Below are 19,229 nucleotides of genomic sequence, written 5' to 3'. Positions count from 1 at the left end.
AAAATGACATTCATGACAAATTTCATTAAGTGCCATGAAGCACTGGATTTTGTTATGGCTTATGGAAAATTATTAAATTCAACTGGTGGGGCATCACCACAACAAAGGAGAAGAAGACTATTACAACCATTTCTTGGTCAAGATGATCCACACTAGATTTTTTTATGGATAATATTATACTAAAATACATGTCAATGTGTGGATGCATGCCTCTGACTTGGCTACCTCCCTTGTAAGGGGGAAGAAGCCATGTTATAGACCAGGGGTTCTTAACCTTTTTTCTCCAATTCCCCACTTTTTAGTGAGCCAACTCTCCATTTCCCACCACAGCATCGGTCTTTGACAAATTCGATTTTAACCCATGCAGTGTTTAGTACGTAAATATACGCTTTGCTTTTTTGTTCCATTTTACGGCCCTTAATTTTTGTTTTTCCCACTTGGCAGCTCCGCCATTCCCCACCAGTGGGGAATTCCCCACAGGTTAAGAACCACTGTTATAGACAGAAGTCAAAGTAACCTTACACAGCTATATATGAAATTAACCCCTTAGTTATGAGGCTGACTTTAAATTTTAAAAAATAATTTGGTATTAGCAAGAATTAAGGCTATGCAGTCTATGTCAGGTTGATGGAGTCAGCTGCAGTGAATTTTAACCCTATCAATACATGGGATGAGTGTGGGAGTGTGGTGGGGAGGGTGGAAGGAGTGAATCTGAGGGGAAGACTAAGAATGGCATGGACAGATAAGGTGAAAGGGGCCTTGGGTATAAAGGGTACGGCTGTTGAAGGGGAAAGGGAAAGGGCAAGAGATAGGTGTGAGTGGAGTGTTGTTGTGAATGGACAGTAAATTGATGTGGCCCAAAGATATATCTTCTTGACTGCCCTGTAAATTCTTGATCAGAGGAACAGGAAGGGCCATTATATAATGATGCAGTGGCGGGTAAACGTCTTGGCAGTTGGGGTGCTGTGTCTAGCTGCGATGCTTCTGAAATGGGCAGAGGCTGGGGGATAGGGATGACCCTTCTCCAGAAACAAAGATAAAAGGGACAACAATTGGGTGTTGGATGAATGGAGGTAGGATGTTTGTCTTGAGTAGGCCACCTTCCTTATATTGGGGAAAGGGCTTTTTGGTATATGTATGATGTTTGTTTGCATATCCTAAAATGCTTCTTTCCTTTTATAAGGGGGGTAGCCAACCAAGACATGCACCCACTCCCTACCCATCACAATTACTCTAGCTGCACTACCATGAGTATAATATGAAGAAGAAATAGGTACACAAAATTTCTCAACAATCTTACAAGGTCTGTGATGTACTGTGACTGCTGCTGACGTAACTGAACTTCTTCTTGAAGTTTGGCTGCAAGTTCGCTGTTCCTCCTTTCCAGTTCCTCCATGGCAGATGATGGGACAGATTGCTCTGCAAACATAAAAAAGGAAAGAGGGTATGCATACATGCCAAAAGATTATGGGACCAAAGACGAGTACATATATGTACATACATACACCAAAGGCTTTTTCCCCCTTATAAGGGAGGTAGCCAAAAAACAAAGACATAAAAACCACTCCCACCCATTCCATCCCTAATCACACTCCACTCCCTTCCACCCTCTTCCCTCCCTCTTATCTTGGCACCTCCTGGATGACAGGTCATCCCTGCATCTTATCCACTACCCTGGGTCAGAAGCAGTGTCACAAGACACAGCACACTGCAAGGCCGCTTATGTAGCTGTCATAAAAGATGGACAGCGAAACTGCCCATTTCCAAAGCCCAAGATCTTTCTCTCTCTCTATATATATATATCAGTTTCAGCTGTATTTCTTACATTTTCTCACACATGGATAGCTGACTACTGGTGATTGGTCCCCTCCCCCTACCCTTTTCAGGCTGTGACATTGTAACAGTTCCATACTAATATAAAAACAGACAACATTCTCAAGTTTCTTTCCAGAGATTAATGGAAGGGCCTGATTTTTCATTTAGTGAAACTCAAGGCAATGATTAATAAATCAAAAGGCTTTTTCACCCTTATCTTGTGGGAGGCTGAGTTAAAGCACACACCCACCACAACCCAACCAAAATCTATCCAATACCCCTTCCATCCTAGTGCCTTGTGGATGAAAGACCATTTAGGTCAAAGACAATGCAGTGAAACACAGTACCTCTAAAGCAGGGCTAAACAGCTGAGCACATTTACCCCCATTGAATTGTTGTTGTTGTTGTCGTTCCCTAGACTGTCTGTCCGAGCAGTCCCGTCTCCCCAAGGAAGGCCACAGCCGAAACTGGGTTTTCCCACAAATCCTTTATAGAGTGTATGTTGTGTTGTTTGCGTGCATGATTGTGTATAATGCAGTCTTCCATTATGTGTTGTATGGTATGGGGTGAAGTGTTACATCCTGGGCAGCTGTTCACAACACGGTCGTCCAGCCTCTTCTGGTAGCTTAGAAGTGCTGGGTGGTGACCGCATCGCAGTCTGGCCAAGTGGACTCTGTCCTTTCGTGGGGAGAGAGGATTCAGAAGGGTGGATATCAGGGGGTCTGGCATGCAGCAGTGTGTTGTCTCTCAGTGTGTTAATGGAGCGGTGAGTGATATGATTATGAATATGTTTCCGGAGGCTGGTATTTGGTGGTTGTGGAGGAAGAGAAGAGAGTATCTGTGCGTAATAAAGGTCTTTGGGTGTAGTTTTAATGTTTCTTGGTGTGTGTGGGTGTTCTGCTATGTAGTGTAGCGGGTGTGATGTGTTTGTGGTGGCTGCAGCAAGTGTTTGTGTGCCTCTCATGTCGAGGTGGTCCTTGACTTTGAGGACTTTTGTTTCATGGTGTAAATGGTCTGTAGGTGATGTATTTGTGCAGCCTGTAATTGTTTTTAGGGCTTTGTTTTGTATGATTTGAAGGGTGTTGTGGTGTGTCTCACTGAGATTAGGAGCCCATGCAGGACTCGCATAATTCATCACTGAGCGTATGCATTGTTTGTATATTGTTATATTGGTTTCTTTGTTTTGTCCAAATGTTGTTCCAGTGATTGACTTAAGTGAGTTAAGTCTAGGTGTACATTTGTTTTTTATGTTTGTGAGGTGTTGTTTGAAAGACATGGATGTATCGTATGTTACACCAAGAATTTTCGGTGTGTTTGTGTGTGGTATTAGAGTGTTGTTGATGTAGAGATGAGGTATGTATTTGTGTTCTTTTGTCCAGTTGGTGAGAAGTGTTGCTGTAGATTTGGTTGGAGCTATTTTGAGTCTGTTTGTGATGAACCATGTGTTGAGTGTGTCAAGGTAAGGCTGGATTATTTCTGCAGCTTTGTCTGTGTTACGATGTGTGCATGTGATTGTTATGTCGTCTGCGTAGGAAGAGATTTGTATTTCTGAGGTGTCTGGCGTGGGTAAGTCATGCATGTATAGATTAAATAATGTGGGGGATAGAACCGAGCCCTGTGGTACTCCGTTCTTAATGTTTCTGATGTGCGATGATTGGCCATTATATGACACATGAGCATTCCTGCCTGCCAGATAATTGGCCAGCCATCTTTTGGTGTTATTGTGCATGTCTGTGTTATATATTTTATTTGTTAGGTTGTGGCGGGGGATAGCATCAAAAGCTTTACTAATGTCCAATGTTATAAGAAGGGTTCTGTGGTGGGGCCTATCTGAATTGATGCCATCTAAAATTCTTTGTGTGAGGTTTGTCAGAAGAGTGTTTGTGGAGTGTAGTGGCCTAAAACCGTGTTGTGAGTCAGCAAGGGGAATATATGGTGTGACAAGTTTAAGTATTAGGCGTTCAATGACTTTAGAGGGGGTGCAGAGAAGTGTGATTGGGCGGTGCGATGTTGGGATTGTTGGGTCTTTGTTCGGTTTTGGAATGGTGATTATTTTACCATGCTTCCAGATGTCGGGTATAGTGTTGTGTGAATAGCTGTAGTTTGCAATGTTTGTGAGTGCGTGTATACCTTGTGGTCCAATGTGTTTTAGGTGGATGTTGCTTATGTTATCAGGGCCACAGGCAGATGAGTGCTTGAGATTATGCATTATGAGTTTTGTCTGACTGTCTATGAAGGGTGTATAGTCTGAGTCTGTGGGGAAGTCTTTCTTACGTCGAATGGTGCGTCGGTCGTCAGGGTGAGATGTAAGATGGCTCGTCTGTGCAAAATGACGTATGAGTGCGTTTGCTTGTTGTCTGTTTGAGGGTAGATTATCTGTTGTTGTGATTATTGCTGCGTGAGAGCGTGTAGTGTTAGTGTTGGATAGTGTGATGCTGTTGAGTGTTTTGTACAATTTGCTGGTGTTTGTTTTGTGATCAAGTGTATTGATAAAGTTTTGCCAATTTTGTGTTTTTTGTTCATGTATTTTATTGGCAATCACAGTGTTTAGTGTTTGTATTTGGTCTGCTATGTTTTGAGGGATAGGTGTGGGGGTATCGTGTTTAAGTGTGTCACGTTGTCTGATGAGGCCTTGGATTTCTGGTGTGAAGTTGGGGTTGTGTGATTTTCTGTTGCCTCTAGGGATGTATCTCTTGTCTGCGTTTTGTATGATTGTATTAAAAGCGTGCACAGCATTGTTTATGTTTGTGATTGGTGTACTGTTAAGTGTTTCAAAATGTTGTTCTGTCTCTTCAGTAAAGGCTTCCCAGTTAGCTCTCTTGTAATTGGTGTAAGTGTGTCTGTGGCCAGCTGGGGTGCATCTTGTTTTGGTGGTGATGATGATTGGAAGGTGGTCAGAGCCGAGTTCGGGTACAGAGTTGAGATATAGGGTTGATGAAAGAGTATTGAGATGGTTTGGATGAGTGAAGATTAGTAAAACAGGTGTGGAAGGCAGAGGTGGAAGGAGTGATCATGAGGGGGCAACCAAGGATGAGATTGTGATGCATGAAAGGGAGTGGGTGGGGGATGAAGGGTGAGGGAGTATGTGTGAAAAATAAATTGATGCAGCCTGAAGGGATTTCTCCCCCATCTTTTCCATTTCTGCATGAGGGGGTGGAGAGGGGGGGGGGTTGCTGATTTAATTAATCAATCTTGCTGTGGATGTCCTGTGTCTTGTGACACTGTTTCTGACCCAGAGCAGTGGGTGAGATGCAGGGATGACCAGTCATCCAGGAGGAGCCAATATAAGAGGGAGGGAAGAGGGTGGATGGGAGTGGAGTACAAGGGAATGGAATGGGTGAGAGTGGATTTTATGCCTTTGTTTTTTGGTTACCTCCCTTGTAAAGAGGAAAAAAAAGCCTTTGGTATATGTATGCTTCATCACATGGCAACATTCACCCATTCAAAAGGGGTGGGAGGGTAACACAAACAACTGTCGTCTTGAGTTTTGCTGACTAAAAACATGCAGCCCCTGATTGACTGGCAACAATCCTCAGGCCCTCAAATAGATCTTTCCATGAAAGAAACTTTGAACTGTTCTCTGTGTGAGTTTCTATGTCACCAGCTTATAGTAGCAGGAGGTAGGGAACAACTGTCAGCTGTCAGCTCTACCTATGTGAAAATGTGGAGGGAACACAATGGAAGTTGATAAAAAAAAAAAAAAAAATTAAATCAAATTATGGTCTGGTCCAAAAGACTGAGTACCAGCCTTCAGGTGAGCGTGTTGAAATGTTTTGAAGAGAGGGACCAAAAAGATAATTCTCTTTGATGTCTACCTGGACCGCCACGAGCAAGTACCCGTCACTGGTCCCTAAAAGAAGGTTATCTCCTACAAATGGGCAGTCTATCAAACAAATGTTTATGAATGGACTTGTTACCGGTGTCCATACTCCCACCTACCTGAAAAGTCCGTTTCACTCATCAGTCCACTAAGTTGCAAAGAAAGCTGTCGTAAACTTTCTGACGTTGACTTGACGGCAGTTGGATGAAGTGCTTGGCCTTGGGAGACATTAATTGCTGTTACTACACTACCAGTGGTTTCTGATTCCACCGAGCCCTCTCTCTCAAAGGATTCCATGCTTGTCTGAGAACTTGGACTAGACCCTAAGGGAACTGCACCTTGGTCTTGAACAGGTTGTTCATCACCACATACGAAAAGTTCCTGAACAGGTTCTTCCTGATGCATGACTGGTTTCTCACCATCTTTGACAGTAACTTGTTCCCCATCAAGTGCAACTGTTTGGTCCTCCTGTTCAGTTCCCATCATAGTTTGGTCTTGACCAACAAAAGTAGGCTGCTCTTGATGTGATCCTTCTTGTACTGGTTGGTCCTGATGTAGGTCTTCTACAGGCTGCTCCTTATGTAGGCCTTCTACAGGCTGCTCCTGATGTAGGCCTTCTACAGGCTGCTCCTGATGTAGATCTTCAGCAGGCTGCTCCTGATGTAGATCTTCTACAGGCTGCTCCTGATGTAGGCCTTCTACAGGCTGCTCCTGATGTAGATCTTCGGCAGGCTGCTCCTGATGTACTTCTACAGGCTGCTGAGCATGCTGTTCTTGATATGCAGGAGCAGTTACTGTTTCAGACTGGGCAACAGAACCATTGTGAAGAATATCTTGGACACTATTCACTGACCCTTGCACATCTGAGGGAATGTTATCACTAGATGTGGGAACCTCACTCAAGAAGGAACACTGCAATTCAGTCTGTGGAGCTACAGGAAAGGCCGATACATCATTGCTACTACTGGCAAAGTAGCTTGTTATTGATTTTGTCTGAGGAGGCTCAGGAACAGAAGTGACTGAAGGAACTTCTGCAATGTCACCCTTAACACCATTATCAACTAATGAATTAGAAAAACTAACAGGTTGAGCTGTTCCCTGTGGCGAACAGATAGCTTCAAAATTGACAACGGGAGCTACTTGTACTGAAGAGTTTGGTACGGGGACTTCTGAAGAACTGGGTGTGGGATCTTCAGAGGAGTTGGCAATGGGGGCTTCAGACAAGTTGGCTGCAGGCACTTCAGAGGTGTTGGCTTCATTGTTAAGTAATTCAGAGGGTGTGCTCTCCTGGTTACGTAGATCATTTTTCTCTGCCACTTGTTCAATACTTTCACCTTCTGCCACCTCGTCAACTGGCATTGGCTCCCCATTCCTCTCAGGTTCATCATTAAGATCTATGGATGATGCACGGGAAGACAGAGTTCCAGCCTCTGAATGTGTGCTCGACTCTTCCTTGTTTGCATCCTGAAAATGATATGCAAAAATTATTTTATCCATATTATTGAAATGTATTCTTTGTCAATCTAATAATACAGTCACACCATTGTGGAAGAAGTATAGCAGGAGAGTCAATAAAAGCAACTGTTAAAGAACAGTATCCATAATGAACCATGAAATCATTCAAAATTTTAACCTTAATAATTTAAATAGTTTTGTCTTTGAAACATACATACATATACCAAGGCTTTTTCCCCCTTACAAGGGAGGTAGCCAAAAAGGGAAAGGCATAAAATAATTTCCACCCATTCCATCCCTGAATACACTCCACACCCCTCCACCCTCCCTCTTATCTGAGCACCTCCTGGATGACGGGTCATCCCTGCACCTTGTCCACTGCCCTGGGTCAGAAGCAGTGTCGCAAGACACAGCACATCCACAGCAAGGCCGCTTCATTAAATCGGCGACCCCCCCTCTCCGTCCCCCCATTGCATAAGAGGAGAGGACGGGGAGAAATCCCTTCGGGCTGTATGTACAGGTACTCCTCGTTTAACGACGACAATTGGGACCAGCGCGCCGTCATTAACCGAATTGGTCGTTAAGCAAAAGTGTATACATATACGTACATGTACTGTATGTACAATGTCCAGCAATATATGTATCTTTATTTTCGTGTATTTTCCCTCTTTTATACAGTACATTAAAGCTTTATTTACTGTTTATTTACGGTGGTTAGGTTCCTAAAATTACCGTATATGACCAAATCCGCGTATGCTGACATTCCATATTGAATACCGTGGTATTTTTTTAGTTTCAACCATGGGCACAATATAGCAATAGAAAATTAATTATTAATTTTGTAAATTAAAATGTATCAACGTAATATGCAATTTTGTGGGCGGAAATGAAAGTAAAAAATACCTTGCTAAAAGAAAATATGCTAATGAACGAAGTCGGTAGCATAGGCTCGGGACGCCATCTTGTCGTCCGCCAACGTCTCTCACAATGACGACAACGAGGACGAGCCAGATGACATTTAATTTGCAGGTAATGATTTATTAAACACAGGTTAGGTTAGTTTAGTTTAGGTTAGACGAATTAATTTATCATCCTTTCATTTCTTCGACATCGGCATCTATCATAACAAACATGGTGTACCATTCGTCCGACATGACTTCGTTACTTACGAAATCTGTTTTAGCATTTTTTTTTTCATTTCCGCTCACAAAATTGCATATTACGTTGATACATTATAATTTACAAAATTAATAATTAATTTTCTATTGTTATATTGCGCCCATGGTCGAAACTAAAAATTTACCACTACCGGTATACACTGTACCCCAGGTAGTTTTTGCAGCTTGCAGGATGGTAATGTAGACCTAAGCTTCAGAACACTTTACCTCACAGCTAATATCCACCGTACAAGTTCATTTATAACATCATACAAATTTGCCTCAGCCAACTTAATTATCGTACACGACGTCGTAACTTCGGGAGATTTACGTTAAACGTCATAAAGCCCGTCGTTACTCCGAGTTGTCGTTAACCGTGTAGGTCGTTAAACGAGGAGTACCTGTATGTATGTCTTTGAAACCTTAAAATTACTACTTTCATCCTTTGAAAGGAATATAAAGTTGTTATGAATGAGAAGGAAACAGGTGAAGAGACAAGTCAGTTAGAGAAAACAAGGTTAATGGAAATGAAGGGTGTGAGAGGGAAATGAGTGGAGTATTTCAAGGACTTGCTGAATGTAGAGGACAGGGAGGATTTAACTGTGGTAGTGGAAGACACTAGAGGCATTATCACACTGGGCTATTTTTCCTCTGACTATTGGAGCAAATTTGCAGCCCACAGCTTTTGGGAAAGAATCTGATATACTGGAAGAAAAATTTTCTCCAGCATATCAAATGACATTACAGTACATACATTTTTGTTGAGAAAATGAAATAGTTTGCCATATTGGTTTTATGGCAGAAAAAGTTCTAAAGGTGGGCAGTACAGCCAATTAATTGAAGGTTGAAGGAAAAATAGCCCAGTGTGATAACTCCCTTAACAGAATGACTGTCATGGGTGAGGAGAATGTTAAGGATACTGAAACGGAGATACAAGTAACACTGAGAGAAATGGTAAAGTGGATAGGCTGGTGATAATACCTGATGTGTGTCTAAAAGTAGGAAGTGTCAAAGTATGGACTGGAGGAGTGCATGTATAGTATTGGTAATTGTCAGCTTGAGTTTCACTAACTGGAAACCCACAGCCTCACAGTGACTGGCAAGCCCTATGAAACATCTAGGCAACATCACATAATTTCTTGACAAGGCAAGTTATGAGTCAAACTGGTAGCCATGGCTGGATTCAGAAGGTTGCAGGTATCCAGCAAGAGAGAACTAGGGCAACGAACTTATTGATTGATTAATACATGGCTTTTCTATAGTTTTCTTGAATTATAAGCTGGCAGCGATTCTTCCACATATAAAATTTCATTCTAATTCTTACCTCTTTAGCTATGTGGTTCTCCTTGTCAACAGCACCCTTAATCCTTGCAACTTTCTTCTTCTGGAATTGCCTCAGCTGTAAGAAAAATGCACAAACTAATTTTCTGCATTTAAACAAATATGAACACCTTATTACCAAATGACAAGCAAATGAATACTCACATTTCTGTCTTTTTCAGTGCTAGATTTCAGTGAACTGAGCTACAAATGACAGGGTCACAATTATTTAGAGGCTCTAATCTTTTCAAAGCTGACTGGAAACACTTTCAGTTATGATTACAGTTAACACTTTGAAAATTCCAAAGAACTCTGAATGTTTGATTTAAAAATATCTAATTAATATTTGGAGGAAGAAAGAAGAAAAAATACAAAAATAAATAAATAAAACAAATAAACAGCTAAATTTATACATAAAAATTCCAAAGAACTCTGAATGTTTGATTTAAAAATATCTAATCAATATTTGGAGGAAGAAAGAAGAAAAAATACAAAATGAATAAATAAAGCAAATAAACAGCTAAATTTATATATATATATTATATATATATATATATATACACACATATTTATATATATATATATATCTATATATTGCTATAGTTGGGCAGCAGATCCTCTTTAAGGCAAATGTCATTAAAATTTGCAGCAGCTTCTGCGTTCACGAGTTTTTTGCTGACATTCTCGACTTTTCTAATGCTGGCGCGCTGAGTCGTGCTAAGTTCTTTAATTACCTGACCAAATAGCATTGGAGGTATAAGTAAAGGCATCGGAATTATCTTTTCTAATTTTATGCAGAGCTTTCGCCTAACTGTTAGGCATCTTCAGTGCTAATGAGTACAGTGTGTGGGAAATTATCTTAAATACACAATACACAGATCACAGACACTTGTGTGCTGATCCGGTTGACCAATCAGGAGACAGGAACACTAAGCTCCGCCCCCAGGCCTAGCGGCTGATCCGTAAGGTCACCTCGATGTCTTTTGATGTGGGAATAGTAAATGGATCCGGAGTCTGTCTGTTCATCGTGGGTTTTTTATCTTTTATGTATAAGGCTTCTAGGATATGAAGGCGTGTGTGGTTTGTTTCTGTCTGTAAAATAGTGATGCCCTCCTCCAAATTCTTTCTTGTCAGTGGGGTCTGATGTACGTCTTCATGGTGTCGCTTGATAGCGCCATTGGAGAGATGAAGGGTGAGACGCCTCGAAGCTCACGAGGCGTCTCACCCTTCATCTCTCCAATGGCGCTATCAAGCGACACCATGAAGACGTACATCAGACCCCACTGACAAGAAAGAATTTGGAGGAGGGCATCACTATTTTACAGACAGAAACAAACCACACACGCCTTCATATCCTAGAAGCCTTATACATAAAAGATAAAAAACCCACGATGAACAGACAGACTCCGGATCCATTTACTATTCCCACATCAAAAGACATCGAGGTGACCTTACGGATCAGCCGCTAGGCCTGGGGGCAGAGCTTAGTGTTCCTGCCTCCTGATTGGTCAACCGGATCAGCACACAAGTGTCTGTGATCTGTGTATTGTGTATTTAAGATAATTTCCCACACACTGTACTCATTAGCACTGAAGATGCCTAACAGTTAGGCGAAAGCTCTGCATAAAATTAGAAAAGATAATTCCGATGCCTTTACTTATACCTCCAATGCTATTTGGTCAGGTAATTAAAGAACTTAGCACGACTCAGCGCGCCAGCATTAGAAAAGTCGAGAATGTCAGCAAAAAACTCGTGAACGCAGAAGCTGCTGCAAATTTTAATGATATATATATATACACATACACACACACACACATTCAAATACAGTACATTTACATTGATAAAAAAATAAAGTAAACGAATTCCCACAAAATATTCTGAAAGATATGAATAATGACAGCAAAGTGAATAACAGACTGAAGTCAATGGGGAGAGTACAAGTGGTGTATATGAGAAATGGAAGATTAAAGGTGATGTTATGATTCAAGAAAATAGATGGCATCCAAACTTTATAATTTTTCACATCCAAATTGGACATCTATTGGTTGATGCCTCTAATTATATTAAAAAATGACAGGTGTTGATGTAACTCTTCTGGGAAGGAATGTTTTCCAGACACAAAGACAAACACACACACACAGGCTCGCCCAAAGTGGCTCGACAAAGAAACTGAAAAAAGTATTGCTAAAAAGAGACTGGCTAATAAGAAATATAAGTGCTCAAGTGCATGTAATGACTATGAAAGTTATGTATCAATACAGAGAGATTTAAAAAAGACAATAAGAAAAAGAAAACGACAATACGAAATGAACATCGCTGATAAATCCAAAGAGAATCCCAAAGAATTCTATAGTTACATTAGAGATAAAAAGGTTGTTAGGAATCACATTGGTCCACTATTATCTACTGACGGTCAACTTGAATATTCAAATGAAGGAATGTGTAATATCTTAAACAATTATTTTAGCTAGGTATTTGTAAACGAAACACCTCAAAGTGAATTCCAAACTGAAACCTGTTAAAAGTCTAGGGTAAACTTACTCACTACGGTAAATATAACAAAATAAAAAATTAAAAGGTGTATAGACAAACTCAAAGTTAATAAAACACCAGGGCCTGACGGTTGGCATCCAAGAATCTTAAAGGAAATTAAAAATGAGATTGTTGTTCCATTAGAAATTATTTTCAAGAAATCCATCATATCCGGAGATGTCCCAAGAGAATGGAAGCTAGCTAACGTTACTCCCATATTCAAAAAAGGTGACAAAAAGAAACCAGATAACTATAGGCCTATAAGTTTGACTTCAATCATAGGAAAAATAATGGAAACTATCATCAGAGATGCTATCGAACATCATTTAGAAAGTAACTGTTTGATAAATGATAGCCAGCATGGTTTCAGACGGAAACGTTCTTGCGTGACTAACTTACTCGAATTCTACAACACAGTTATCTCCAATTATGACAAAAGAAACAATATAGATTTAATATATCTAGACTTTGCAAAAGCTTTTGATACCGTCCCACATGAAAGACTACTTACTAAATTAGCTTTGCATGGAATAAGTGGTAGCCTATTAGGTTGGACTAGTAATTGGTTGAATGGTCGAAAACAGAGAGTTGTTTTCAATGGAAAAACTTCTGGATGGAAAAGTGTTGCAAGTGGAGTTCCTCAGGGTTCCGTTCTTGGGCCACTTCTATTCATATTATATATAAATGATATAGACCATGGACTAAAATCTACTGTTTCCAAATTTGCTGATGATACAAAACTGTGCGGAGTGGCAAATGATCACTCAAACCAATTAGATATTCAAGAAGATTTAGATCAATTACAGCAATGGTCTGAAAAGTGGCTAATGAAATTTAACACAAATGCAAGGTAATGCACATAGGTAAAAATAACAGTAAGTACGATTACAAGTTATTTGGAAATTCGTTAACAAAAGTGGATAGTGAAAAAGATCTCGGCGTAATTATCAGTAACGACCTCAAATCATCCAAGCAGTGTATTTCAGCCTCTGAGAAAGCAAATAAGATTCTGGGACTCATTGCGCGATCTTTTGATTTAAAAAGTCCATCACTCATTAACAAGCTATATAAATCGTTAGTTCGTCCACATTTGGAATATGCTGTTTCCGTATGGTCACCAAATCTCATTAAAGACATTGACAGACCTAAGTAAGATGCTGTAATGATTATAATTTTATCTTATATTATTAGTTTTTGTTTTGTTATCATTTGTCTGTCTGATTTTCATTTATCATTAGTTATATGTCAATTTATTATTATTTACTATTTACCTGTTTGTTTATTATTTAACTATACCTATGCATTTATTTATGTATTTTATTGTTATTTACATTGTTATAGTTTTTATTTATTATTTTATCATTAATATGATTTTTTCTTTTTCGCATCCGACCTAGATATGGATCAAAAGGTCTCCTGTCAGTATGCTCCGCCTTTGTAATCCTTTGTAATATATATATATATATATATATATATATATATATATATATATATATATATATATAAGGAGTATGGGAGTGAGTGAGAAAGACTGAATGATTGAATGAAAGAAATTAATAGATGGAGAGAGAGGGAGAGAAAAATAGATGCAAACAAGATTGCCCCAGAAAGTTTTCTTCTCAGGTCAAAATACCTGTTTTGACATGGCACAGAATGTACATTATGAACCTTCAGACTATGTCATCCTTTCACAATCACTTTCTATACACTCATAATGTTTGCATTCTTTTGCTCCATAGGCATATCATATGAATCCAAAGACCTCCTTCAATGTATCCATCCTAGGCTCAGTCTTTGTCTCGATCTCACTCCATCCACTTCTGCCTTCTACAGTTCTTGTCTTGATCTCGCTTTACCTATTTCTGCTTTCTCTTTTTCCTGGTTTTTCCTCTATCATTCTTTCCATAAACCTAAATCAACTCAGCATTATTTTACCCTTTCCAATAATTTTCTCTCCACTACTGTCCCCTGTCTCGACTCCACAATTTTCACTTTATTTATTTGAGTAATCTATTTCTTAAATGCCTCACTTCAAAAATATATAGCATCTTCTTTTCTGCTTCCTTTATACCTAAAGTCTGCTCCATGGGTAAACAACTTCTTCATACAGTATTTTCTTTGTATTCATCACTAAATACCTACTTTTTATTAATTTTTTCATTTCATCCACACATTTTCTCACTTTCTTTACCCTGCACTTCATCTCTACATCCATTCCTCCAGTGCCCCATATTAACAATCCATAAACAATGACACTATTTCTACCCTGAGTGTCTGTCTGACAGTCTGAGTGGCTTGTCTGGTAGCTACAGCTGGTTAATTGGGAGCTGTGGGTCACCTATACATGTGACTTGGGACAAAAGATTAATGGATTTAGTTTTTTCTCCATTTATTGCCATTTGCAACCCCAGACATTCAAGGCTGTTTCAAGAAGTCTCTCACTTTTCAAAGGCAATGGCAAAATACAAATCCATAAGCTCACAAACTAATAAGACTTCTAATCATTATTCCATGATAACTAATCAAACTTCTCATAGGACTGCAGGTTCCTTTACATATATTTTTCTGTAAGAAGCTCTGAAAATACTCCCTAATTTCTCTACAATCATCAATGATACATTGTAGTAATTACCTATTGATTCTATTCACCTTAAGAACTTAAGTCTTTATCTAAAAGCTCCTTCATAATAGTAGCATTCTTCACAAATTTTGTTTTGGTTAATGTAAAAGGATAATGAAATGAAGCCATGGCTGCATGTTGTGGGAGGGAAGTGTGGGTGATCAAGAAACGAGAGAAAAAGCAGTTTCCAGAGAAATGGAATGACAAATTCTGAAATCTTCATGAGCATCAAAAAATTAAAAACATAGCTGGAAAAATTTATTGTGCTGAAAATATATGAAGGCATTCAAGTAAACTGTTGCTGCTTAGTGGCATCTCACACAATGGAGAAATATGTTAATTTGAATGAATGCAATATTTGCCCCTGTCTGAACTATCTTGCATTCTCTCTTCACTCTAAGAAATACAATGAAGTCACAGCCTGGGAACACAATACACGTACACTTGGATTCTTTTATCTAAATATGGGAAATAAACAAAACAAGTTTCCTGTGTTAGGACATTGCCAGTTCCATTCCATCCTAAATTTCCACACCAAATATTGAAGTACGCCATAAACATAATGACAGACTTCCAGGTTCTTGATCTTTTTATTTATTATTGAAATCATATAGGTAAATAGAAGCAAAACATTGCGTTTATCAGTTCCAGTGACAATGAATTTCAACTTCGGTTTTACTTTAAGTCGCTATTAAGAATATTTCTTTAGTTACAGATTTACACAACAGACAAGTTCATCATATTCTGTTGTTCTTAATCATTTAAGATTTTTAACATTGCTTTAAAAAATACCTTTCTCCTTGCAGCTGCCAATTTTTGCTCCCTGACAGTATCTGCCATGTTGGAACTTTTCACTGATTGGATGACACACTTCTACGTCAGATGTAAACACATTGACGTAGTCAAAGAAAGTTAATCATAGAAAACGGTCAGTGCTCGCAACAAAGTTTTCTATCATACATTTATTCCCACTGCTATGATTGTTTATGTATGTACGTACATTGTGATGCAAGAAGGATGACTACAAAAAATATAATTTATCCTCTCTTCACTGATAGACTCCACGGAAATAGATAACATTTCCAGCAGTAGATAGGATCAAAAGCAAATACCACTTGGCATGGGAGATGTTTATACTTTATTACAGTTGACATTTTACTGGAAGAGGCCTTCTTTGGCCTACGACTCCAGTGTAGCAGCCTGATTTCTAGTGTGATGTTGGTGCTGGCCGCGTGCAGTGTTAATTTGTGCTCTATATTTATATATTTGTTCTTGTCCCTCCCAGAATTTGTCTAGCCTTGCCTCAAAACTTTTGACTGTGTCTCCATCTACCACCCATTCTGGCAGCTCATTCCAATTATTAATGACTCTGTTATTAAAGGAGTACTTTCTCAGGTCCAACCTTGCTCTTGGCTTAGATATTTTTCGACTATTTCCCCTTGTACTGGACCCCTCTCTAAATTCAAAGAGACCATCAGTGCAGTTTCTGTCATATAAACCAGTGACGATTTTGTAGGTCTCAATTTGATCTCCCCGGGATCTCCTGTACGCCAAGGTGGGCAAGCTCAACTTCCTCAGCCTCTCTTCGTACGACAACTCCTTGAGGGATGGCAATAATTTAGTTGCTCTCCGCTGTACATTCTCCACAGCCTCCAAATACTTCACCAGATGGGGACACCAAACCGGGTTGGCGTACTCCAAGTGCGGCCTTACAAGAGCCGTGTACAGAGGCTTGAAAATGTATGGTTCTAAATGTTGAAAGGTCCTTCTGATCAGCCCTACTAACATATTGGCTTTATTGATCTTTTCTGCCAGGTGTATGGAGAAGTTTAGTTTATCATCTATGATCACCCCTATGTCTTTTTCATTTCCTGTCTTACTGATGTTCCCGTACATACTATAACCCTTCTCTTCCATTGTGGTCCTCCCTAACCTCATATACTTGCTCTTCTCTGGATGAAAACTTAGGAGCCACCTCTCTGTCCATTCTTTGAGTTCGTCCAGATCCCACTGTAACCTATCACAGTCTTCCGTGCTTTGTATTGTCCTGTCTATCTTAGTGTCATCTGCATATAGATACACTTACTTCCGTTCACTGCTGCCTCTGGCAGGTCATTGATAAATATTATAAAAAGCATGGGGCCAAGAACAGATCCCTGCGGGACTCTGCTTGTTACTTCCTTCCATCCAGAAGCCTCTCCATTTATCAACACCCTCTGTTTTCTCCCTGTTAGAAAGTTCTGAATCCATCTCAATATTTTACCTTCTACCCTGTAGCTTGATATTTTTTCTATCAGACGTTTATGTGGTTTGGCTTTTGCAGGAGGATAATATACTCAAGATATTTTATGAATACAAATTCAAGCGGTTGGAAATGTACTACTACCACTATTAATCAGGTAAATTAAGCGAAATAACACAAAATATAAATCGACAATAACGTGCAATTTTTATGTTACTGCATCTCGAAAACATAAATGCAAAGTTGTATTGTACAATCATGACGGTTACCGTTGAAAGAGCATCGAGCAAAAATGCAACATAAATATTCTTATTTTGTATTCCCAATATCTAAGAATTCAACAATGAAAAAGGAGATTATAATGTAATCTTTAATATAACTACTCTTCGAAACACACGCTAGGAATTAAAATTGTGTTATTCAGTGTCAGCTACCAGGACGCTCCACCACAACAGCATCTCAAGAGAGGGGGACCGACTGTTCAATCACTTACCTAAACACCTACGGAACATTACAGGTGTTAAAACGGAAGTTTTCAAAAGGGAACTTGACAAATTCCTGTCAACCCTACCAGATCAGCCGGGCATCCCAGGTTATGCAGCATCACGTCCAGCGAATTCCAACTCCATTATTGACCAGCTGGACTATAAACAACAAACTGAAAGGTGGCGGCTACACCGTAGCCTTGCCTCTAGTTCCATCGGGAGAGCAAAATCCCTTTGATGCAGAAGCGCTTCAAGGTAAATTCAAGGCAAGGTTACCTGTATGCTTCTGTTTTTGGAAGGAATTCACGTCTTATATAGTCAACATGACGACGACAAAAGCAGAAGAGGAAATACCATATGAGGATGAGATCTTCGCTTGCTCTTTAGGACTTCCTGAAGTACAAAGACGCAGATTACATTCCTGATATATGCACTGTGACCCGGAAGAACTTGCAAAGGTCCTCCAGTCACTCTTTCTCTCTCTCTCTCTCTCACACACACGCACAGCATAACTCCCCTTCCCGCAAAATACAACTAGGTAAATACACACACGCACATATACAAACGACTCGGTGGCGCGGTTGGTAGAGTCTCCGACTGTCACTAAGGCGATCCGAGTTCAACTCCTGCCCAGGGCTGAAATAATATCAGTATCGCTGCGCCTCGAGTCGTTACTCCAACTCTCGTGGGCGAGGAGTTGGGTGTGTGTGTGCGTGTAAGGTCACAGCATTACCCATAGATCGATCATACGAGCTCTGAGCTCTCTTCCAGGAGGGAAATAGCTGTCGATCAGAAGTCCAGCACGTGGTCCAAAGACCAAGGTGAATACACACACACACGTGGCCCAGTGGTTAGAGTTCCCAGCTGCCACTATGGAGGTCCGGTTTGAATCCCGCCCAGGGCTGAAATAATTTCAGTATCGTACTCCAATTCTCATAGGAGGGGAGTTGGGTGTGTATGTGCATGTAAGGTCACAGCATTACCCATAGATCGGTCATATAATTATGAACTCTGAGCTCTCTTCCGGGAGGGAAATAGTTGTCGATCATGAGTACAACGCGTGATCGAAGACCACGGTGAATCTTACACACACACACACACACATACATTTGTTGCCCATAGTGGTGAAAGGAACGCCCTATCCAACCGCTTTAGCAGTGTCAAAATGAATAGATAACAGTGATAACCTAAACTAATATAGGGTTGGAATGGGGAAACGAGGATGAATATGATGAGAAATGATTGAAAGTAAAACCCTCCCCCGTCATCCAGGAGGAGCCAAGAAAAGAGGGAGGAAGGGAGGGAGGGAAGGAAGGGTGGTGAATGGGAGTGGAGTGAGTGGAGATGAAATGGGTGGGAGTGGAATTATGCCTTTTGACTTTGGCTACCTCCCTTGTAAGGCGGAAAAAGCCCTTGATATATATATGTATATGTATGCATTTATGTATGTATGCATGCATGTATATATCCGGCCTAGTTATGGACAAAAAGCCTCCTGTCGGCATGCTACGCCTTTGTAATCCTTTGTAATTCTTTGCATGTATGTATGCATGCATGCATGCATGTATGTATGTATGTATGTATGTATGCGTGTATGTATGCATGTATGTATGTATGCGTGTATGTATGCATGTATGTATGTATGTATGTCCTCAGTTAAGCAGTAGTCGTCACTCAGGTCAGGTCAACCGGGTAGCTGCTTCAGTTAGCGATATGGCGAGTGAATGTGTCACTGTGTTCAGCGCCGAAGAGGTACAATCTCTACTTAGTAGAATTGAAGCCT

The 19,229-nt window shown here is 40.0% G+C and overlaps 1 protein-coding gene across 1 annotated transcript in view; it reads right to left on the bottom strand.

Moving 5' to 3' along the window:
- Positions 1 to 15,597, bottom strand: part of LOC143035146 (golgin subfamily A member 2-like) — a 65,822-nt gene extending 50,225 nt beyond the window's left edge. Inside the window, exons 1-4 of the mRNA XM_076201768.1 lie at positions 15,512 to 15,597; positions 9,572 to 9,646; positions 5,755 to 7,099; positions 1,301 to 1,419 (exon numbers count right to left, since the gene is read on the bottom strand). Of these exons, the coding sequence (XP_076057883.1) occupies positions 1,301 to 1,419; positions 5,755 to 7,099; positions 9,572 to 9,646; positions 15,512 to 15,559 (1,587 nt within the window). The 5' untranslated portion in view covers positions 15,560 to 15,597. The remainder of the gene's footprint in view (positions 1 to 1,300; positions 1,420 to 5,754; positions 7,100 to 9,571; positions 9,647 to 15,511) is intronic.
- Positions 15,598 to 19,229: the final 3,632 nt, after the last annotated feature.

Source organism: Oratosquilla oratoria, chromosome 18 (genome assembly GCF_046742065.1).
Source record: "Oratosquilla oratoria isolate Oo_2021 chromosome 18, ASM4674206v1, whole genome shotgun sequence".
In the NCBI taxonomy this organism is placed as follows: domain Eukaryota; kingdom Metazoa; phylum Arthropoda; class Malacostraca; order Stomatopoda; family Squillidae; genus Oratosquilla; species Oratosquilla oratoria.
Note: the sequence above shows the minus strand (reverse complement) of the source record. Positions and strands in the feature narration are given on the sequence as shown.